A 24,636-nucleotide genomic window follows, 5' to 3' on the forward strand; every position below is an offset into this window, starting at 1 on the left:
CAACTAAGACGCGGTGCAGCCAAAAATGAATTAAATCTTCCACTTGACTCTGTGGTCCCCTCCCTGGAAGAAACCACTGACAATTTTTCATGTATATTTCCTAATATACTCTCTGCATATACGGAATACCACAATACTCAAGTTCTCTAATGATGCATATTTAGATTGTTCACAGCCTTTTTTTGTAGAATAACTTTTTAAATACTTTAATTAGAAAAAATTATTTTTTTGGCCACACCGTGGATCTTAGTTACCTGACCAGGGATGGAACTTGAGCCCCCTGCAGTGGAAGCTTGAAGTCTTAACCACTGGACCGCCAGGGAAGTCTGTTTTACTGCTTTTAAAAAAACATCATCTTCGGTTTGCTCTGAGGTGCATAAATCAGGTATGGCCATGAAGGATAACAGATAATAAAAAGTCTCCCAGAATAAAGAGCCAGGGACTACAAAGGACAAACACCCTGTAAGGCTGGCTGGGGAGAAGGACAGCATAGCCTGGGTCCCTCATATTATTTTGGAGATGCCCTACAGCCCTGGACTGCTTACCTCTGGACCTTTCATTTCATGAGAGAAAAAGAACCTCACATTTATTTAGGCCATTCCATGGCATGCAGTTAAACTCAATTCCTAACTGTTTTGCACAGAATCCTGTAACCTACTGAGAAATTAGCCAAATTTAAGTTAGAAAACAATAGAATTTTTGAAGAGCTACATTTGGTGTTACAGAGAGCTGGAATGTCTTTAGCAGGTTTTCTCAGTCTGATCTGCCACAAATGTGGATGGGCTGCCCAAACCCCTGTCAGGTTAAGCAATAGGGCACACTTTTGCAATAAATTAGGAACATGCATATGAAAGTTTCTCAACACAAAGGCCCAACAAATATAAATGATTCATTGGTCTGGCTCCCAAGATAAAATCTATTTGTCATTTGTATCAAATTCACTTTCTCTCAGCTTCAGCATTCTAGGATTCTAAGATAAAATTACAAATCTCAAGATTTACAAATCTCAAACATGTCAAGTACAGATTTCTACACATAGCATATAATTCAGAGAGCCTAAGTATATGATCTTGGACAAGTCACATTTTTCCAAGGAACTAGCTTTTTCATTTATGAAAGGAAAAAAATTAAAAAGTCAGAAAACCTAAATCTCCCGTAAGGTTGATGTTAAGATCAGATATGAATGAGTGTGTAAAACCCTAAACTGTGAAGTACTATGAATAAATAATTAATAAAACTATAATACATAAAAAAGAAATTTGATATTATTGGTAAAAGAGTAATTACATTAGCGTCATTGAGGACTAGGATTTTTAGTATGGGAGCAATGAGATACTGATATAAAATTGATGAATTTGAGCAAAAATCTGTAGCTCTGAATTTGATACTAAAAGACTGGCCATGAATTGATAATTGGTTAAGGATGGGTGCTGGGGGGGAGGTAATTATATCAGCCTCTCTATTTGACATATGTTAAAAATTTTCTATAAAAGATGTATTTTTAAAAGCACCTTCTTCTCAACAGGAAGGACTATGTCTTTTTTCCTCTCTGAAATTTCACCTTCAAAAAGAGAAGACATCGGTACAAGAATGGACCGAAACTGGCACTAGAAATTTCAGGATATACCACTCAATTTAAGTGGTATCTCACCTCTGAAAAACAATGGATAGCATCTCTGCTATCTATCCAACACTTTGTTGCTGCTGTTGGTGCTGCTAAGCCGCTTCAGTCGTGTTAGACTCTGTGCGACCCCATAGACAGCAGCCCACCAGGCTCCCCCGTCCCTGGGATTCTCCAGGCAAGAACACTGGAGTGGGTTAAAATGGATCAAAACTGAACTCAATTCAGTGCTTCAAAGCTGCCTCCTCTGGCCCAAGACCACAGACACAAATGTGAGTCATCTCAACCTATATCCATTCTCAACAGTTTGAGAGCAGGTTAAAAGAAACAACTTTCCTAATTACAAATCTGGCATTCAATGCACAAAGATAAAAACTGCTGAAAAGCCCTAAATCAATGCCACTGTACAAAGTGCAGTTGACATTCTCTTCTTTTCAGATAGCTGTCTATCTTTAACCTAATCCTTAACAGAGATGACAAAAACAGCTATCTGGATTCTTCTGTACAAAATCCCACAAATTATTCGACTTAGACTATTCTTCCAGAATCTATTTTAGTAATCTTTCAAAGAGTCCTAGTCATGGGTATCCTGAACCCTCAATTAATTGACTTTTTCCCTAGCCAAGGATAACAGACACTGAGTGAAGTTTCAACAAACTGAGAAAACAAAGTTCTGCAAGAGGTAATGACAGGGATATATATATTAATTGTAGGCAACCTGATAACGTCTCTGATTATGCCAAAGGCTTTTTCCCAAGTAGGAAAACCCAAAGGAATTATTCAGTCACTGAAGGAAAAAACAAAATAAACCCCAGGCACCTGCAAGATAACCGATTTTCCTTAGCTGGTGCTGAGGTGGCAGATACCATGATGTAGACATTGAAATCTATATTCAAAATATTAAAATTTGGAAATATTGATAAACAGGCTATTATAAAGTTGTTTCACCTGAAAGCATTCCTATGCCAGCATAGTACAATTGCTCAAGACTGTTTAACTAAATATACAAACTCTTACTGTGGCATTTACAGTGAGCTTTTGTTATGGGGGTTGAGAGGCAGGTACTTATTAACTGCTAATAGTTTTAATAAAGATCAATCTTACTTGCTTCAGCTTTCACTTTGTCCATTTCAGCAAGCAACGCCACTTCCCGATCCATTAAACTAGCAAGGGATGACAAAGGGAAAGAATGTTGGATCAGAAACTCAAACAGAAAAATGGCACAGTGTTAATAGTGGAGAAAGACTTATGCGTTTGTTCCCCAAAAGCATACTACAGAAAAAGCACTGTATATACCACATGAAAATCTTATCTCGCCCTCAGCAAAGACTATTTTAAAGATTTCAGTACAGAAATCTAATTCCCTTTTATTTCTACTGACACATATTACAGTAATCAGTAGCTAGAGAGTTAAGAGTTGAGAACCAGTAGATGGCAGTAGCGAACTACAAAACACTTTTTGGTAAGTTGTGCTAAAGCACAAGTCCTCACGAAAATTACGTATTTCTACATGTGTGCATATATTTTATTTTATATTCTGGTCTATAAAACTGGTCAGTTTTGCTTCTAATGAATTTTTTACCAAGCAATACCCTTGCTAGGGCCCAACACATTTAACCATTAGGATTTACAGATCTTCAACATTTAAGCACAGGTGCTTACCAAGTCCACTAGCACTTTCGTCTTTAGAATGCAGAGTAGTCAAAAGACACACATGCTGCTGCTAGTTTTGGATAAACGTTTAATAATAATCCAGAAAAGATGGATCAAAGGCTTCTGGAAGGCTTTTTTATCGAAAAAGAACATTAAACAGGCAAATAGAATTTTCTCATCTATAAATGTAAATGGTTTGTAAGCATGGGAAAGCTTTTCCATGTTCTTATAAACAAGCCCACCATCTTCAATGAACATATAGAGAGATAACAGGTTGCCCTAGTATTAAACCTCTGGATACAAATAATTTTCCTTACCATACCAATTTTGCTTAGTAGTGGCAAAAAACAAACAAACAAACACAAAAAAAACTACAGCTTTACTATCTGTACAAACATAAAATGTTCCAACTCTCTTCATAGTTGAAATTCATTCTAATTTCTCCTTTTGAATGGGTGTATAACTACAGGGCTAATAAAAGTTCTCGTTTCTGGTTGTAAAACTAATCACACACATATGCATATATACACACACATACACACACATACACACACACACGGAAAAAAAAAACCAACTCAGCTTAGCTCTATATGTTGTTATGTTAGCACAAAGTAGTTAATACGGAGACTACAGAATGAGATATTCAAAAAACTATGAGGCAGGGACATTTTCTCAAGGAGTAAAATCCTTCATAGTGAAGTGATAAAGAACAGGTTTGATAATCATTATGCATGGTGTCAATACACAGACTTGTAACAAATTTGGTCAGCATATTAATTTCAAAGTGCCAGACTAGAGAGAAGAGGGCTTCCCTAGTGGCTCAGAGGTTAAAGCATCTGCCTGCAATGCAGGAGACCTGGGTTCGAGCAACACTTTCGCTAAGAAAGCATTTCCCAAACCTTGGCAAACATTTTGCTCCAAGAACTCTAGCAGCATTTGGAATACCTAAAAGGCAAAACAAAAGCACATCTGAAACAGGAGCTGCCAGGCCTCAAGTTCAGTATTATCACTTCTCCTCTGCTGCTGAATCACTTTAAGATGCAGACGCTGTCCGTCAGATGACAAATTTAACTGACGAAGCTTGTAAAATATTTATTAAAAGAGCTTAGCAAACAAGTAAGCTTTCTGCAGCTTACAATCTTTATTACGAGGTAGCAGAGTGCCACAGGAGTGCCAGAGTGCCTTCCTCTCAGCAAGGAAAAACAGTGCCATCATCAGGAGACTTTTTATAGTGTCACTATGAGCTAGCACATCAGGACGGCACTTCTATTTCCTGTAAGCACGGTCAGCATCCCTTTCCACAAGCTTTGTTTCTTGAATCACTCATTGGTGATCATAAGAAATCCACAGTGCAGTGTGTGGGGAATCATGACGGCGTGAGTGCTCAGTTGTGTCTTGACTCTCAGCGACCCTATGGACTGTGGCCTGCCCGGCTCCTCTGTCCAGGGGACTTTACAGGCGAGAATACGGCAGCGGGTTGTCACTTCCCCTGCCAGGGGTCCTATGACCATTCCAATAAGAAAATAAGCTTACCTTTTTCCATGCCAAAAAACACTGAAAGCGGTAAGGACTTTTATTTCTTTTTGTTCGTTGTCTGTCGTGTTACTATCTATCGATAACATCTACTGAAAGATTCTGTGATGTCAGCCAAGCATTAAACAGAGGAATCTATGGACTAACTGTTGGGATATTTTCTCAGAGAGAAGCCTGATGAATCTCTGCAATTTTCCATTAAAATTTTTACAAGTCTTTAAAATAGAAAAATGAATAAATGTTAAATTATATCTAGTGTAAGTACCTGACAATTAGTTTTCCTGATAATAATTTAAGTGCCCGACATTAAGCTTTTGGTTGCTGACATTCACTTCAAAGATAATCATCTCAAATAAATAAGCTTCACAAGAGAAAGGGCCAGGCCCGGCCATCCTCTTAGAAGGTCCTGGGCGAGCCACATAACTGACCACTTGAGTGACCGGAACTTTTCCTTCCCATGCTTTAATTCTTGCTTTCATGTTTTAAATCCACTAATAAAGAATGAACCCACAAAACTCAAGGCACCCCATCCTGGACCCCAATAAAGTCATGACTCAAGGTTCATGCTCTCCTTAAGCACACTTTACTGTGTGGTTCTAGGCATGCCATGTACCCTCCAGGATTTGTGAGTAATAAACCTTGTTTTTGTTGCTGAGGTGTATGTAGCAATCATTAGAGCCACAAGGGCCTGTCTGCCACAACACTGATTCATGGGGTGGGGGCCACAAGTAGTCCAGGGCCCAGGTGAGTGCCCTCAGGCACTGCTAGCTGATGGCATCACCGAAGTAAGCTGAGACAAACACAAACACTATAAGAACTTTCTTAAAAGTATATCACATAATGTATTACAGTTGTATAGATGAATGACTATGTTTTAGGTAATTAATGCGAAAGCATTTAGGGATGACACGTTATGATGCCTGCAACTTCCAAATGGTTCTACCAAAACACACACACACACAGCAAAGACACTGATCACTGTACTACCCCTTCAACTTTTCTGTATTCTGAAAGTTTAAGTTGTGGAAATATGTGCATCACAAAATAAACAGAGAAAGTGAGAAGAGTTAAGAAGTGGAAAGTGGCTAAGCATAAGACAAAGAGCAGAGGCAATTTTCACAATTAAAAGTAGTAATTTAATGTAACATAACTTTCTGATAATGAAGAAACTTTAGCTAAAGTTTTCCATCTGTTCCTAAGCTGTGGTGGTGCCAGTAGGAATCTGTAGCCGAGAGATTCAAAAGTACCTGTGGTTTGAGGTAACAGTTTTTTAGATGCCATAACTATGAGCAATGAGTCCTTTCAGAGTGATGAAAGGCTCATTCACACCACCAGACTTTCTGTTGTTACCTTACTCACTCAGTACATGAGGGTACTAAGCTTGCAACTGTTCTGTCAATTTCCTGAATGGAAACATACCATGATGAGCATCTGATACACTAGACTCAGAAACTGCTAATGAAATTCTGCTAAATATCCTTGGGACTCTAGAAAGACACAAGGTCTTATTAAGCCTGAGCCGTGTACAGCACACAGAATTTCCATATCCTGTCTTTGACCACAAAGGATGGTTTTAGATGTCCTGTCACTGTTAAGGAAAACGACTGGTAAATGTCTGAATGTTCTGTATTTCCTTCCCTCCTTACCAAGACTTTTTTTTTTTTACCACCTTCCCATTTCCTCAACTTACTCTAAAGCTTTTTGTGTAATTTACTTGGTCAAAATAGTTGTCCCTGTAGCATCACCACTCATATCTCTAAGATACATTATATGTCCATCATTTAAAGCAGGCCCTTCAATTAATATTTTTAACATGTAGCTTACTGATTATACTACTACCTTCAGTAATTTCTTGGCTCCAAAAAACTATTAACTATCATTTGTTTACGACTGCTACATTAGTGTGTGGTCAGTCACTTTCTTTGTGTCCGACTCTTTGCGACCCCATGGACTGCAGCCCGCCATGCTCCTCTGTGCATGGGATTCTCCAGGCAACAATACTGGAGTGGGGTGCCATTTCCTCCTCCAGGGGATCTTCCGACCCAGGGATGGAACCCATGTCTCTTATGTTTTCTGCATTGGTAGGCGGGGTCCCAGTGTCACCTGGGAAGGCCCAGCTGCATTAGAAAACACTGTTATAACAGAAACAATTCTAGCAACTGTTGAGCCAAGTAATTATTTCAAGGGTTTATACTCTAAACCACCCAATAATGTTCTTACAAAACATTTATACTTGATTTTATTTGCTGAAAACCTAAAACCTATTTATTATAATTCCACTAAAGCAGAAATCCAAGCAAAGCCCAGCCAATGCAAACACCTTTATTTTTCTGAAGACACTTCCTCCTTCTCATATAAAACAACCAAAAAAAGAAAATTTTTAGTAGTTTTCATTAGCAGAGAATTAAATGGCACTTCATTTGTTTCATAAATCTCCGTATTCCCAACGCTGGTTTTATGAGTATGGTACACACATTTGGGCTCAAAGAGCATCTCAATTCTAAAGTAATACCAGGGACCATATGACTCGATGATATCTTACAATATGTTTTGGGAAAAAGAAATAGCAGCAGTGTGCAGGGGGGCACAGTTAGATTCTTGGTCTGGGAACTAGGAATCAAACCCGTGCGCGACACATGCCCCAGGAGTCTCTTCCAGCTCTAGTGCAAAAGTGAGCCATCAGTGGTGACGGGTGAGATGAAGATCACAGGTTACTGGGAGTCAGAATACACAGATTCAAACATTGAGTCTGCGACTTAAATATGATGTCATGTTAGGCAAACAGCTTAACCTAAGACTCAAATTCCTTTTTACAAAAAAATTAAGGCTCCCTCTTCACAGGACAGAACTCAGTATGAAGAAATCAGAGAGTATGACTGAACATGTTTGGAAAGGAACCTGTTTGTTTCGTATGTTACTTAGTTATTTTCTCAGATGGTTAAAGAGTTAGAATTCTTTTAAATTGACTTATTTTTAGTGGAGGATAATTGCTTTACAATGTTGTGTTAGTTTCTGCTGTGCAACAGTGTGAATCAGCTGTATGTACACACGTATCTCCTCCTTCTTGAGCCTCCCTCCCCCCACCCCCACTCCACCCCTGCAGGTCATCACAGAGCACTGAGCTGAGCTCTCTCTGCTATACAGCAGCCTCCCACTGACGGTCTAGTTTACACATGACAGTGCATATATGTCACTACTACTCTCTCAATTCATCCCACCCTCTCCTTCCCCTGCTGTGTCCACAAGTCCATACTGTATTGCATTTCTATTCCTGCCCTGCAAATAGGTTCATCAGTACCATTTGTCTAGATTCCATATATATGTTAATATATGACATTTTTCTCTTTCTGACTTACTTTACTCTGTATAACAGGCTCTAGGTTCATTCACTTCACTACAACGGACTTAAACTCATTAGAATTTTAAGTCAAAGACTATCAAGAACCATGGAGGCCAAATACTAGTAGAAACAAGATGCTAATGTACTAAACATGCAAAAACTGAAGAATAATTTAAAACTAAAGAGTGCTAGGTACCTTTCTGATAACACATTATAACAGTAGCCTATTCCTTTATTTCTATGGTTTTTAGACATTTTTGAAAGTGCTTTTGTTCATAAAATGATTTTCTGAATTTTCAGCATCTCTACAGATGAACTTTAAATTTAAGGATCTAAAAGCATTTGTTAAGACTAATGATAGTTTAATATAATAAGAAAAGAGAAGCTCAAATAAAAGGAAGTAACTTTTCTAAGGTGAATGAACAATTAGCCAGGAAAAATTTCAGTCTTAAGCACAGGCTTATATTGACTTCATGTGTTGCAGAATCTCAAATTTTTTACGACTTTTCTCCTTTTAATAAGTATCTTTTGACTTTCAATAAAACAGAAACTTTATTTAAAAGGCAGGCTAAGCATGTATCCTTTGCCCTGACACATACTATGAAAACCGTTCAAAATAGTTTACACACTCTAGCTTCATGTTCCACTTCATATCCTGCTCCCTAACAGACATAAACTTTAAGTCAACTAGGAGCTCCAACGTGTCAGACAGATTTTATTAATTAACAAGAAAAGTAAACCTGGGTCTAGTGATGATTATTACTGGATCACCAATAAGGACAGATTTGACGTTTTACATCCTGGAAAGCCGCTGCTTTTACCTCCCCACAGGTAAATGTCAGCTTTCATTTGGCCCCAGTGTGAAAGCACTTATCCATATAATTCCCCTAGTGCCCGGTCAGGTGTAATGTAATCTTACTGTTGCAAATATGTTAGAACCTTTTCTTTTCTTTTATACTATAACCAACACAAAAAATGGCTTCCTAAGTGACATTAACTCCAAGCTCTGGTTCAGTGCCAAAGGGATTTAGCTCACCTGCCAATTATATCTTGAAGTAGCAACTACAAGGGGCATGGAAATAAGCCAGTTTAAAAACCCAGTCAGCCAGAGACAAGGCTTTACACCAGCAGGAAAGTGCAGGTAATCTCTTTCCTCAAGTTTAATTGACCTGGTTGCTACACCTGCTAATCAATCCTAAATACACAGTTTCTAGGCAGGAAACCACTTCATTTGTCATTTATTAAAGGAGGTTCCCCCTGGCTGGGTTCCAAGTCAACAAGGACTCTTAAGTCTCTCTCCCGGAACTGTATTTCCTGGTTCAGGGTGGTTCTGAATGGAATCAGATCCTGTGGCGAAAGTAATCAGCAAACTAAACAATCATGGAGACCGGAGGCTTGTCAAGGCAAAATTGTGATGCTCTACTCTTAGTTCTTTCTTCTTAAGCCAATAATATCTGATGTGATAATAATCCAGGGTAAAGGGTGTGGGGCTTTCTCCCAGAGGGTCAGAAAGAGGAGAAAACAGTTACCTAGAAAAACTTCCAGGGGAAGTCAGAGTTTACGTAACGTGAATTTGGGAGAACTGGTTGGATTTAGATAAGTACAAAGATACAAGAGAGCATTACTAGGTTGGAAAAGTAGCATCAAGGAGTGTATGAAAGAGGAGATGTGTATGTTAAATTCTGAGACAAGTAATCTGGCTGGAGTGAAAATGTATGTAAGAAAACCGAAGATTTGACATTAAACTTCTAGCTATAAAACCTGCAAGGGGAAACCGGGGATTCATGACAGCATGGGTAGATGAGCAGACGAATGACCTATTCTAAAGTACTTTTTGGTTCATGGACCATTCTGCACTTTGGTAAAGCAGAGGTCAGCAACTTTCTGGAGGCTTTATGCTACCTCTCTGTTAATTCACTCCCTTCTTCAATTCCACAAAGCAGGAGGACTGAGGCTACCCACTCTCCCTCTGTCTTTTGTCCACTGCGGCATGAAGTACCAGACTAAGTTTGTAAAGAGAGACACAGTTGAATATGACCTCAGGGAATAGCTCCTAGACAAGCAAGAAAATGTATGGATGGTTGGGAGGAAGAGTGGTATAGGTTCTCTATATTCATGAAAACTTCCTCTCACCTTTCAGATTCTTGAAAGTCTTACAAATAAGCAGTATGGACAGTCTCATATCCCCAAATACCAACCTAGCTACTTGTCTTCCTGTCGTTTTACTTAATTTGGTCCTTTTTTTTTTTTTAAGTCCATTATTAAATGAAAATACCTCCCTAAAGGAGTTATGGTTTAAAAGTTAGTTACCACTTTAATATCTAATAGTTAAAACAGCTTCAATGTTCTAGAAGAAAATTAGAATATATTTCTTCTCCCGAAGATTGTATAATCAAATATATTTGAGAAACAGCATAGTATAGTTCCCTCTTGTAAATTCACAATGCATATTAGCATTAAGGCATCTAGAAGTCCTGTAGTAAAGAAAATTTAAGTATTTTCAAATCTCTTTAACTACTAAACCCTATTTCACCTACAGAACACATATTAATACATTTTAAGATACGAGAATTTTTAAAGTAAGTTTAAAAAACACAAAATTAAAATAAATCAATGATTAATAATAGGGCATAGAAGGGACCGTAGAGTGGGGTGCATTAGGAAGGATGAAAGGAGGCAGAAAAACAAAGACATCTTTTCTACTTTATATTAATGTTGTTGTTGTTCAATCACTCAGTCGTGTCCGACTCTGCGACCCCATGGACTGCAGCATGCCAGGCTTCCCTGTCCATCACCAACTCCCAGAGCTTGCTCAAACTCATGTCCATTGAGTCAGTGATGCCATCCAGCCATCTCATCCTCTGTCATCCCCTTCTCCTCCTGCCTTCAATATTTTCCAGCACCAGGGTCTTTTCCAATGAGTTGGCTCTTCACATCAGGATGCCAAAGTATTGGAGCTTCGGCATCAGTCCTTCCAATGAATATTCAGGACTGATTTCCTTTAGGATTGACTGGTTGGAACTCCATGCAGTCCAAGGGACTCTCAAGAGTCTTCTCCAACACCACAGTTCATAAGCATGGATTCTTTGGTGCTCAGACTTCTTTATGGTCTAGCTCTCATATCCATACACAACTACTAGGAACATCATAGCTTTGACTATACAGATCTTTGTTGGCAAAGTAATATCTCTGCTTTTTAATATTCTGTCTTGGTCTGTCATAGCTTTTCTTCCAAGGGGCAAGTGTCTTTTAATTTCATGGCTGCAGTCACCATCTGCAGTGATTTTGGAGCCCAAGAAAATAAAGTCTGTCACTGTTTCCACTGTTACCCCATCTATTTGCCATGAAGTGATGGGACCAGATGCCATGATCTTAGTTTTCTGAATGTTGAGCTTTAAGCTAATTTTTTCACTCTCCTCTTTCACTTTCATCAAGAGGCTCTTTAGTTCCTCTTCACTTTCTGCCATAAGGGTGGTATCATTTGCATAGCTGAGGTTCTTGATATTTCTCCCAGCAATCTTGATTCCAGTTTGTGCTTCATCCAGCCTGGCATTTCGCATGATGTACTCTGCATATAAGTTAAATAAGCAGGGTGACAATATATAGCCTTGACATACTCCTTTCCCAATTTGGAACCAGTCCATTGTTCTATGTCTGGTTCTAACTGTTGCTTTTTGACCTGCATACAAGTTTCTCAGGAGGCAGGTGAGAGGCAGGCAGGTGAGATTCCCATCTGTTTAAGAAGTTTTCACAGTTTGTTGTGATCCACACAATCAAAGGCTTTAGCCTAGTCAATGAAGCAGAAGTAGATGTTTTTCTGGAATTCTCTTGCATTTTCTATGATCCAGCGGATATTGGCAATTTGATCTCTGGTTCCTCTGCCTTTTCTAAATCCAGCTTGAACATCTGGAAGTTCTCAGTTCACGTACTGTTGAAGCCTAGCTTGGAGAATTTTGAACATTACTTTGCTAGCATGTGAAATGAGTGCAACTGTGCCATAGTTTGAACATTCTTTGGCATTGCCTTTCTTTGGGATTGGAATGAAAACTGACCTTTTCCAGTCCTGTGGCCACTGCTGAGTTTTCCAAATTTTCTGGCATATTGATTTGTTCAAAAACATCATGCCATGGGTTACAGGTTCCTGGTTTAAAAGACAGACCCTAATGTAATGGAGCATGACCTACTCTGTAATTATTTGTCCCTTTCCAAACAATATTAACCTTAGGTCCATTCCTAAAGCATGAGTTTCTTTTACCACTCATTCTCACACTGTGACCACAAATAGAATGAAGCAGAAAACAAAATACAGCATAGGATTTTTAAGTCTTCCTCCATTATGTAGAGTAGTTAAGAGTTAGGAATTAAAGAACTTGGTGAATGGCTAACCATCTTTATCATTTTCGTGCTACTGATACAAAATGCAACTTAACTTACCAGCTCTGCAATTCGGCAAAAGCTTGTTTCATTTTCTTAATAGAAGCATCCATCTCTTCTTTAACTACAACTCGATATCGTGCAAGAGACACTGTGCAGCGCTGGAGGTCTTTCACAGATTTTTCAATATTAGAACCTTGGAAAGAATCCCAATTAAAAAAACAACATAGGTAACTTGAAAACTGGATCTGAATACCTAAGCATTTAACATAACTAACATCTCATAACTAAGAATGCTTCCTAAATGGCCACCCTCAACAAAAAACTGAATTTTTCATAAAGTATCCTGGCCAAGATGGAGTAATAGGAATTGGATTTACCTTCCTGTCTTAAAAAACTTCACACATACACAAAATATATGAAACAATGGTTTACAGACAATGAACAATGTGCAGTACTTCTTACCACCCTCCACAAGAGCACAGAAACAAAGGAAGTGAGGCCTAAGATTGCCCCAACTTGCTGCCATAAGAGAGTTTCCAGGCTGCAATGCAAGGAGGAGAAATCCTAAGTTGAGTCTGAAAGTCTCCTTGAATTGAGGGGACAGAGTTGAGAGTTCAAAGAGGCCAAGATGGCTAGAATTCTCAGGGCAGAACAGTAAAGAGGAGAAAGCTACACAGCAGTGAAAAAACTGTACAAAGATCCACAGAGGATTCTGAGTGCATGCGTACGTAGAACCACCCCAAACAGGGAAAAGAACCACTGGAAAGGAGCAAGGGGAATAATCCTGAGGGCTCACCCAGACCAGGAATAGTCTATGCTCACACCAGCATAGTGGGGCGCCAGGTAGAGCTCTTAGAGGGGCGCTGCCTCAGTAATTAGCTTGAGACTAAAGGCTGCTCTATTTCTACTAACAAAGCTTAAGTAAGCAAGCAGACTGTTTCCAAATAACAGTTCCAGAACAAATCACAAGAATATTTAAAGAAATACAAAAATATCTAGCAATCAACAAAGCAAAATTCACAATGTCTGGCATCCAATAAAAAAATTACTAGAGGCAGAAAAATATGATCTATAATGAAAGGAAAAATTAATTAACAGAAACAGGTGCAGAAATGACAAAGATGTAGAATAAAGTTGCTAATATAATCAAATATCACATGTTCAAGAAGGTGGAGGAATAGTATAATCTATTAAGGAGAGACATGGAAGATATTTAAAAAGATTCCAACAGAACCTCTGGAGATGAAAAAAAAAATCAGAGATGAAAAATACACTGAATTGGATTAACAACAGATTAAAAACTTAGAGAAAAAAGATTAATAAATTTGAAGACAGCAATTTTAGAAACTATCCATAATGAAATGAAACACAGAGAGAAAAAGACTGAAAAAAGAATCCAAAATGAAAAACTATTTGAGTAGGTACCAAATTTTCAAAACTCCCTACATAACAGGATTTAGTAGAATACAATTCACCATGTAGATATTACAAAACTGATAAAGTTCTCTCTTGATAGTACAGTCTGAATCATTGTAAGTGGGTAAGTCAACACTGTAGATAAAGATGAAGTATATTTACCTACCCAATATATTTTAACCAGTTTCTGAGAATTCTATTATAACCTTTTTACATTCACCAATGTCAAAGTTATTACAACTTGTAGTTAGAATAACTGATCTAACAAATTTATAAAGTGCCAAGACACAGATTTTCAATCTTTAATTTAAATCCTTCTTCATCTCAATGTGATTTCTTTTAAAATCTACCTAAAAGCTTTCAAGCACTGTTTCTTTATTTTTGCTTGACTAAATATTCTCAGACTGCCTTTCTGGACAAGTTGAGGGCTCTGTTAGAAAGATGAAAAAGGAGAGCCTCAATAATTAAATTTGGCTCATGTGGTATAAATAATTCAATACAGAGCTACAGGTTACAAGTGTCTTACATTTCTCTGTTTCATTTGTTCAGGTAAGTGGACTGCCATCCTTAAATGGACGATAGAAGGGCTATTATCTCTATCTAATTATTGGCTAATTATTTAAATAGCTATTATAGCTAAAAAAAAAACAAACCAGCAAATGGCTACCATCAATCAATGCTAAGTATTTACTTAAGAGAAAATGACCTTGTTTAAAGCTACAGTCTGATAGGTATTAGTAAAAGCATGAAGTTGAGAAGAGAAATTAAAATATTTCTTCAAAATATCATTTCAGAGATGGCAAAGCTTTTTACTGTTATTATCAACCAGGAGTTAAAAATGAAGGAAATAGCACAGACATGTTGCAATAAAGCAAATAAAATGAAGGTTAATGTTATCAGAAACACCATGCTAGCCACAGAGTTTGACCCCCATTCACAAAAAAAGGATCACTATTGTTGTCTCAAGACTGTAAGGCATTACACTACTATCAGACTCCAACTGTGTACACAAAACTGGGGAAAGGCTGGATGGTCATGGATAGTCATTGACTGGAAATGTATTACCTGCTCCCCCTTCTGAAACCTTATTTATGAGAGCAAAGAGATGATTTGCCCTCTTTAGCTAAAAACACAGATTCTCTTTGCTTTCTCTCAAAGGAAGATCTTTGACTTACCAAGCTTTTTATTGGTGGAAGAGAGGGGAACATCTTCCATGCTTAGATTTGAAAGCTGAGGTCCTACAGTAGTTCTTGAGAGAGACTTGGCAGCATTCCTGTTTTGTTGAGAATTCTGAGTAGAGTGCATAGTCAAAGATCTGGACTCGAAATCAGAGACACCATTCTCCAGCATGGATCCTGTCAAATAAAGAGGCCAGTATTTTAGAGTAGAGTTTAGGGGTAAATCAAGGAGTCTTTAAGTACACACGAAGTAAAAAGGCAAAAGTGCAGCAAAACAAAGCCTCTTAAAAGGTTGTGAACAGAATCAACTGACAAAGCAGGACAAAGAGCAGAGCCAGTGATGCCGTGAGTATCATTTGGCTTAGCCCAAGGAGGCACACTAACTGAAGAGGAGGGTTCTTTGCCAACCCCTCTCCAGGCAGGCTAGCTTATTCCCTGTACCTTGTTAACTTCCTTGCAGTTCTGGGTACAAGGAAGTGAAGAGTCAATATCACCACCTTCTGACAAGCTTCTGTTAAGTTATGCTGAGAAAAAGGTTTCTACACTGTCCCAGGGAAAGAAAGAAGAGTTTCAAAAGCTTTAGGAAATGGAAACGGCAAAGAGTTAGGAAATAAAGGAAAGCTAGTTCAGAAAAAAATAGAAGCCACTGACTATCTTTGGTTTGTTTGAGGTGCTGTTTTTTTCTAAGTCTTTGTATGTGTGTGTGTGTGCTCGAACTAATCAATAAATAAAAACATCTGAAATATACAGTATAATTTAAAAAATGGCATTACATGTATAAAGCCAGCAGCAATAGAGCAAGGGAAACTGGTTTAACAAACAAGTAACTAAAAAGCCCATTTTTAAAAGTATATTCCCAATATCTTTCCAGTGCTCATCAAAACGGTTAATGAAAAATGTACAAGCTATCTGAATTTACAACTAATACTAATCTTAATTCTTTATTAAAAAACAAATGTGAGACTATAACAACCAATAGTCTACTTCTAATGAAAGCCATGGGATTACAGTTATGCTTATATATTCCTTATTGTGTTGAGTCTTGGAATTATAACATCAATATCAACTCATGATCATCATTTCCTTTAATAAATGTGCAGTTAAAAAACATCTAAGGTCACCTTCTGTAATCTCTAAGTATTACAGAACTATTAAATTAGATTTCCACAAGGCTGATTTAGACTAAAATTAAAATATGAAACAAAGGAATAAGAATTATATTTTTCTAGGCCCTTGAAAATTACCAAATGTGACTCTTTCACATAAGAAGTAACAAAATAAAAAAACTAACTAGATTTAATTTATTGATTGCTTTCTCAGCCAAGAAGCCCTTGTATTTTTCAGTAGAATGGAACTTTCCAAGGACCTGTTAATACTCACCTGTTCTATTGAGCATTTCTGATGTGGCAGACTCAGGATCCTCCAGTTCTCTGGCTTCTATTGAAAGTGTCTCCATACCTTCACTGAGTGAGTCCACAGACTCAGTATCATTGATGGCACCGTTGACATGATAACCATTAATACCACCTTTCTCTGAGGAGGGCGCAGATTGTTCCTCTTGAGTGGAAACCGACTTATTGGAATCTGGGATACTGTTACTTGGTTCTGCTGCAGGTTTTGGCTTGCTTTTCTTCTTTTTGTTCTAATGGTTATTAAAGATTTGAAAAAAAAAAAAAAAAACAAAAGAAAAAGAAGACCCCCGACAATCAAGAGAGGTAACGCCAGCTACCCAAAGGCAACCAATGTTACCAATTTCTCATTTGCTCTTCCAGAAACTGAATACCATTTTTATATGTCAAACCACTGACTAAAATAACTATATAAAATACTTTAGATAAACTCAAACACATAAAAATAAAACAGCAAAGCATTAAAAACCCACTATAAGAAAACTCAAAAGATAAACTACAAAATGTGAGAAAAATATGTGTAATATATACAAAGAAATAGAGAGAGCTCTTAAACAAACAAAATAATAATCCAATAGAAAAACTGGTGTAGCTATAAACATGGAATGAAGTGAAACTTCAGTTTAATAAAGATAAATTAAATCTGCATTGCAGAGGATTTTGCATCAGAAATCTGTCTCCTCACCTAGACAACAATTACACTGGCAGAATCTGTCTAACTATTTTGGAACTCTGGAGTCTACTGAAGGCTTATAATTTCCAGGAGAAGGCTTGGATGATAAATTGCAGTTAGTCAATTTCAGTCAATTTCAGTTCTGAGCACAGTAGCAGATACTCACCCCCCACCCCCAGTTAGGGAACAGGCAGCCGTGCACCTGTTCTTGGAGCAGCTGGCACATAGCTTGCTGGAGTCAGGGTAGAGAAAAAGAACCCTGTCCTCCAAATATCTGGGAGCTGTGTTGTGGTCACTGACTGCTGCCTCTCACTACAAAGGTACAGACAGAGGCAGGCAGCCACTGATGCTGCACCTCCTCCCACTGTTGCAAGCCCCTCCCCCTCTGGCTGAAGTTTAATTCCTTTAGGGGAGTTAAAGTGGTGGTGCCCTTCTTCCCCACTTCATTTTTCTTTATTCCCTTTCTGGAGACAGACATCAAAGACTAGGACATTCAAAAACAACTGTATATACAGAAAAAAATTGAAAGTAATCATGCATGCTCAGGGAAAAGCACAGACAAGATCTGAGAAGACCTTAAGTTTACACCTTAGGCTGACCCTTGGTACAAAGACAGCTTACAACAATTTTAAAATATAGTAATAACAAAAAACAGCAAACCTGGAGAAAGAAGGAGAATCTGGTTTCCAGAGTTATCAAATTATTAGATTCAAATGTCTAGCTTTCAGCAAATCACAAAGAACACACAAAAAAATAAGAAAGTATGGCCAATACAAAGGAAAAGAATAAATCAATAGAAACTTTTCCTGAGAAAGACTTGTTGGGAGATACATTAAAGACTTTATTTTTTTTCATCCAAAGATTAATTTTAATTAAGTAAACATGGATTCTTAATATGTTTCCATAAAGAGGATTTTTTTTACTCAAACACCTAGTGGGCATTTTTGGGCTTCCCTGGTGGTTCAGTGGTAAAGAATCCACCTGCCAACATAGGAGACATGATCTCTGGTCCGGGAAGATCTCACATGCTATGGAGCAGCTAAGCCTGTGCACCCCAACTACTGAGCCTGTGCTCTAGAGCCTGGGAGCCGCCAACTACTGAGCCCACATGCTGCAACTACTGAAGCCCACGTGCCTAGAGCCCATGTTTAACAACAAGAGAAGCCACTGCAATGAGAAGCCTGCACAATACAACTAGTCCCTGCTGGCTGCACAGTACGAAAGAGCACAAAGCAGAGTAGTCCCTGCTTTCCGCAACCAGAGAAAAGCCCACCGGCAATGAAGACTCAGTACAACCAACCACACCCCCCAAAACGAAAACAAAAAAGCTGCCTCAAAGGTGTTCAAAGAGCTAAAGGAAAGTGTGGGGAAGGTCAAGCAAACAAAGTATGAACAAAATGGAAATATTAATTAAGAGACAGAAAAAGAAGCTAAATCTAAAAAAGAAATAAAAACTGAAATTCTGGAGCTGAAAAGTACAGTAACTTAAATTTTTTAAAAAAATCATTGAAGGGATTCAAAGGGAGATCTGAGAAGTCAGAAGAAAGAACCAGTGGGTTTGAAGATAGCACAACTGAAATTACTGAGTTTGAGGAAGAGAAAAAAGACTGAAGAAAAGTGAAGAGCCTAAGGGACCTGTGGGGCTCCATCAAGCAAACCAACATATGTGTTGTATAAACTGGAGAAGGAGAGGAGGAAAAGGGAAGAAAGAAAGTATAAAGAAATAATGGCTGAAAACTTTCCAAATTTGATGAAAGACATGACTATAAACATCCAAGAAGCTTAACAACCTCCAAGAGACGATGAAACACGTTGTAATCAAACTTCCAAAAGATAAAGAAAGAATCTAGAAAGCAGCAAGAGAGAAGTTACTTATCACACACAAGAGATCATCAATGAGATTAGCAGATTTCTCATCAGAAACATAGGAGGCCAGAAGGCAGTAGGCAGATATATTCAAATGCTAAAAGAAAAAAAACAACAAAAAAACCCCATCAACCAAGAATCCTCTATGTAGCTAAACTGTCTTTCAAAACAGGGATAAATTAAGACATTCCTAGATAAACAAAGGGGAGTGAGTTCATGACTACCAGACCTGCCCCGCCAGAAATACAGGAGGCCTGTAACATGAAGTGAAAGAACACTAGATGGTAATCTGAAGGCATACAGCGAAATGAAGAACTTGACAGAGTTTGTGCAATTACAAAAGCTAGTATTATTATAACAATGGTTTGTAACTGTACTTTTTGTTTTCTACATGGTTTAGAAGACTAATACAACAAAACCAAAAGCTGGCTCTTCATAAAAACGAAGTTGACAAAAGTTTAGCTAGATGGACTAAGAAAAAAGTGAGAAGACTCAAATTATTAAAATAAGAAAGTGGGTACATTACTATTGATTATGAGAATATTATGAACAATCATACACCAACAAATTACATAACCTAGATGAAATTGTTCAAATTCCTAGAAACACAAAACCTACCTATATTGTCATGAAGAAATAGAAAATCTAACTAGTTAGGAGACTAAATCACGAATCAAAAATCTCCTGACAAAGAAAATCCCTAGCTTCACTAGTGAATTCTACTGAACATTTAGTCTTGCCAAACTTAAAAAAAAAAAAAAAAAAAGAAAGCTGCTGAAGAGAACGGAACAATATCTAACTCACTCTATGAGGTCAGCATTACCCTGATACTTAGACAAAGACATTAGCTGAAAACTACAAAGCAATATCCCTTATGAACACTGATGCAAAAATTCTCAACAAAATAGTACCAAACCAAATTTAGCAACATACTAAAATAATTATATACCATGACCAAATAGGATTTATTCCCTGAATGCAAGAATGGTTCAACTTAAGAAAACTGATCAATGTAATACACCATATTAACAGAAAGAAGGGGAAAAAAGCCACATGATCATCTTAACTGATGCAGAAAAAACATGTGACAAAATTCAAATATCCTTTCATGATAAAAACACTAAAAAAAGCAAAAAAAAAACTAGGACTAGACAGAAACTACTTCAACATAATAAAAGACATATATGAAAAACCCACAGGGAACAATGGTCAGAGGAGAGCTTTTCCTCAAAGATCAGGAACAAGGCAATGATGCCCACTTTTGCCATTTCTATTCAACACAGTACTGAAAGTTGTAGCCAGTGCAATTAAGAAAGAAAAAGAAATAAAAGGCATCCAAGCAAGAAAGGAAAAAGTAAAATATGTTTGCAAAAGATATGATCTTATATATAGAAAACTTTAAAGATTACACACACACACACACACACACACACACACACACACACACACACAGAACAATTCAGCAAAGCAGCAGGATACAGTTAACACACAAAAATCAGTTGTACTTCTATACCTGAACAATCTGAAAAGTAAATTATAAAATGATTCAATTTATAATAGCATAACTAAATAGAAACACCTTATATATTTATGAATTTGAAGACTTAATATTAAAATGTCAATACTACCCAAAGTGATCTACAGATTCAATGCAATCCATAACAAAATCCCAATGATATTTTTTGCAGAAACAGAAAAACCCATCTTAAAATGCATATGCACCTTCAAGGGACCAAAACAACCCTGATTGTCATAGTAAGTGAAATAAGTCAGACAGAGAAGAACAAATATCATATGATATCGCTTATATGTGCAATCTAAAAAAAAAAGGACACAAACGTATTTACAAAAGAAAAACAGACTCAAAGACATAGAAAACAAGTTTATGGTCACCAAAAAGGGACGGGGCTAGGAGCGGAGGGATAAATTGTATGTTTTGGACTAAAATATACACACTATTATATATGAAAAGATAATCAACAAAGACCTACTGTTGGGAACTATATCATATCTTCTAATAACCTACAATGGGCTTCCCTTGTGGCTCAGCTGGTACAATGGAAAAGAATCTAAAAAAATTTATGTATGTGTGTGTATATAACTGAATCACTTTGCTGTACCCCTGAAATTAACACAACATTGTAAATCAACACGTCAATAAAAAATTTAAAGAAAAAGAGGAACAAAACAGGGAGACTCATACAACCTAATTTCAAAACTTACTACAAAGCTACACTAATCAAAACAGTGTAGTAGTAGTGTAAAGACAGATGTATAAGGGACTTGCCTGGGGGCCCAGTAGTTAAGATTCTGCCTCCACTGTGGAGAGCAGGGGTTTGATCCGTGGTCAGGGAACTAAGATCCCACAAGCCATGCAGAGTGACCAAAAAACTTATAAAAGACAAACACAGAGACAATGAAATAGAATAAAGAGCCTAGAAGTACACTCTCCCATATATGGCTTCAATGATTTTTGCCAAAACTATTCAATGGAGAAAGGACAGTCTTTTCAACAAATAATGCTGGAAAAACTGGAATCTCCACATATAAAAGAATAAAGTGGGACTTTAACCTGAAACATAGCACAAAAATTAACTCAAAATGGATCAAACCTAAATGTAAGACCTAACTCAATAAAACTTAGAAGAAAATGATGTAGGACAAAAGCGTCACGATACTGGATTTGGTAAGGATTTCTTAGAGATGACACCAAAGGCACAGTAAACAAACAAAAACAGACAAACTGGACTTCATGAGAAAGAAGACAATCCACAGAATGTGAGAAACTATTTGCAATCATATATCCAGTAAGGGATTTTTCCTTTTCACAATTCTCATTTCTCCTTTTCTTAATTACCTTCTCCCATGTGAGCTGGCTAAGTTTTCATGTCACTGTGCTATGCATGTAATACCTATCCCCAGTAATCGTTCATGATCATATCCTATTGAACTAATCCCAACAGTTAACTGGATGTGATTTGGGTATTTGGGATTGCCAAACTGAAGCCATTTTTCTTTCTCAAAATTATAAGAAATTTATGTATCTCCAACACATACTTCCCTAGCTTTGTGCACATATTACATTACTAATAACCTATTATCCTTGGCCAATAAATTAATAAATCAGAATACGCACAGTTACTTAGGTTTGGTGAAAGCAAAGGGAAAAAGTTAAGAAAATATTCAAAGCTACAGGTATAGAGAGCTTCAGGGGAATCTGTGGTAGTATTAAGTTCTTAGAAAAAGTTCTCAAGGGTCATTAGAGCCAAGCCTGTTTTCTTTTTTTTCCCAAGTCTGGTTTAATTAAGACTCAGCAGAAATCCTAATGAAGTGATTTAGAGTCATCAAGAAAAGTATTCCAGAACTCCAGCACTAACCTAACACAGACCCCAGAGAGATTTCATAGAGATACTTGATTCAAATTCACACTTCAAGCACTTCCTAAAGGAACTAGATTTAGAGTGAAGAGCTATGGGAAGCATGATGAGGTTAGCTAGCATCCTCTAGGGAAAGCATTTTTGGTTTCAAGTGGATAAGGAGAACTGATATGTCAGATATTGTGTTAAACACTTCAGGAGACATTGCTTTGTCAACAAAGATCCATCTAGTCAAAGCTATGGGTTATTTTAGTAGTCATGTATGGATGTGAGAGTTGGACTATAAAGAAAGCTGAGGGCCAAAGAATTGATGGTTTTGAACTGTGGTGCTGGAGAAGACTCTTGAGAGTCCCTTGGACTGCAAGGAGATCCAATCAGTCCATCCTGAAGGAAATCAGTCCTGAATATTAATTGGAAGGACTGATGCTGAAGCTGAAACTCCAATATTTGGCCACTTGATGCAAAGAACAGACTCATTTGAAAAGACCCTGATGCTGGGAAAGATAAAAGGCGGGAGGAGACGGGGACAACAGAGGATGAGACAGTTGGATGGCATCACCGACTCGACAGACATGAGTTTGAGTGAGCTCTAGGAGTTGGTGATGGACAAGGAGGCCTGGCGTGCTGCAGCCCATGGGGTTGCAAAGAGTTGGACACGACTGAGCAACTGAACTGAACTGAAATACTTACAGTTGTCAATATTATTTTCCTATTTTAGAGACGAGCAAACTAAGGCTCACTAGGGTTAAACAATATTCCCAGGAAATAAAACCAGTAACTAGAATAGGATATAAATCCAGTTTTGACTGATTCCACAGTCCAAGTGCCTTCTATTATCTTCTAATATCTCCCTGAACTAGACCATCAGACCCCTCTGCATAGCTAACAGTAGCAAAGCCTCTCTTTAGGCTTTAAGCTAAAGCTGATTAATATCAGAGATTACAACACAAGTGGTCTGACTTAAAAATCTGAACTATTTTAACTGATGTATGATATGAATGATGTTGAAAACCCCTGGAATGGATCACTTTCTCTAGAGGAGCTCTGCTGTCCTTGACATGATCTCGTTTCATCCCTGCCTAATATTAATACACTCTCTGCAACTGCATGACAGAGTAATTCTGCTTCCTGCCTGAAATCACATGGAGGACTGGGTACTCTATGTACATAGCAGTGTTACAATGTCCTGGAAGAAAACTTTTCTTAGCCAGGTAAACTGAAGATGCATATGTAAATCTTTCAATATTTCTGCAGAGCTTAATTTTTTTATAATACAAATACTGATATCACACTTTTAAGTTTAATTCATTCTTACCTTTTTCTTGCCTGTTACTGTCCATTCTTTGAGTACTTCACTGGCACTACCTGTAAGAGAAACCAATCACAGATTTTTTTCTCCCAGCACTGGCATGTTCAAGCGGAAATTTGTGTCCCTGTAACTGCTGGAAAGTCTCCCTCTCCCAATAGGAAAAGTGATGGTTCAGGTATCTAAGCTAATGTAATGAGATAATCATATCATGCTTACCTTTTAGAATACCTGCCCATTTAGATCTCCCTTCTCCATTTAATTTCTTGAGTAAGTTCTTCCAGGAAGAGACTAATGTAGCCTGACCACTTTGAAGCTTCTTTTTATCTATGTAGCTTTGACCAAATACAAAGAGGACTGGTTTCAGCCTAAGTATGGTGTCCCCTTTCCTCCAGATTACATACCACCTGGTTACACTGTTTCAGAGAGAAATGTCTGCCACCCTAAACCCAAATACTAACATTATAAAAAAAAATATGATGATGAAGAAAAACCTTACAGTATTTGAACCTGTTTATTCTATACTGGCAAATTCAGAAAAGTAGAAAGAGGGAGATCTATTTTGATATCACTGTCACTGTTCAGTGAAAGAGACGACTTCAGACAGTTTTTCCCAAACAAGTTATGTTGAAAGAATTTTGTAAAATGCTCCTCAACTCTATAAAATCAGAAGGTTTGACTAAGCATACCATTTTTTGTATGGTAGATAAGGAAACTCAAACCCATATATTTAAATCCCTTGTCAGAGCCTGAAAAAGAATATTGAGTCCCTAAATCTGCCATCTGTAGCCGAGCCACTAGACCACTGCTCTGTCATTGCTTCTCAAATTCTTATTCAAGCCAACTCCAGTCAAGTCCCTTATACCACTGGCTACCTAATTTCTTCT

The 24,636-nt window shown here is 37.6% G+C and overlaps 1 protein-coding gene across 1 annotated transcript in view; it reads right to left on the bottom strand.

Annotated features, from left to right (window-relative positions):
- Positions 1–24,636, bottom strand: part of SPATS2 (spermatogenesis associated serine rich 2) — a 153,721-nt gene that overhangs the window by 8,268 nt on the left and 120,817 nt on the right. Inside the window, exons 5-9 of the mRNA XM_018047837.1 lie at positions 23,759–23,808; positions 16,499–16,760; positions 15,116–15,295; positions 12,582–12,717; positions 2,726–2,784 (exon numbers count right to left, since the gene is read on the bottom strand). Of these exons, the coding sequence (XP_017903326.1) occupies positions 2,726–2,784; positions 12,582–12,717; positions 15,116–15,295; positions 16,499–16,760; positions 23,759–23,808 (687 nt within the window). The remainder of the gene's footprint in view (positions 1–2,725; positions 2,785–12,581; positions 12,718–15,115; positions 15,296–16,498; positions 16,761–23,758; positions 23,809–24,636) is intronic.

This window comes from Capra hircus, chromosome 5 (assembly GCF_001704415.2).
Source record: "Capra hircus breed San Clemente chromosome 5, ASM170441v1, whole genome shotgun sequence".
NCBI lineage: Eukaryota > Metazoa > Chordata > Mammalia > Artiodactyla > Bovidae > Capra > Capra hircus.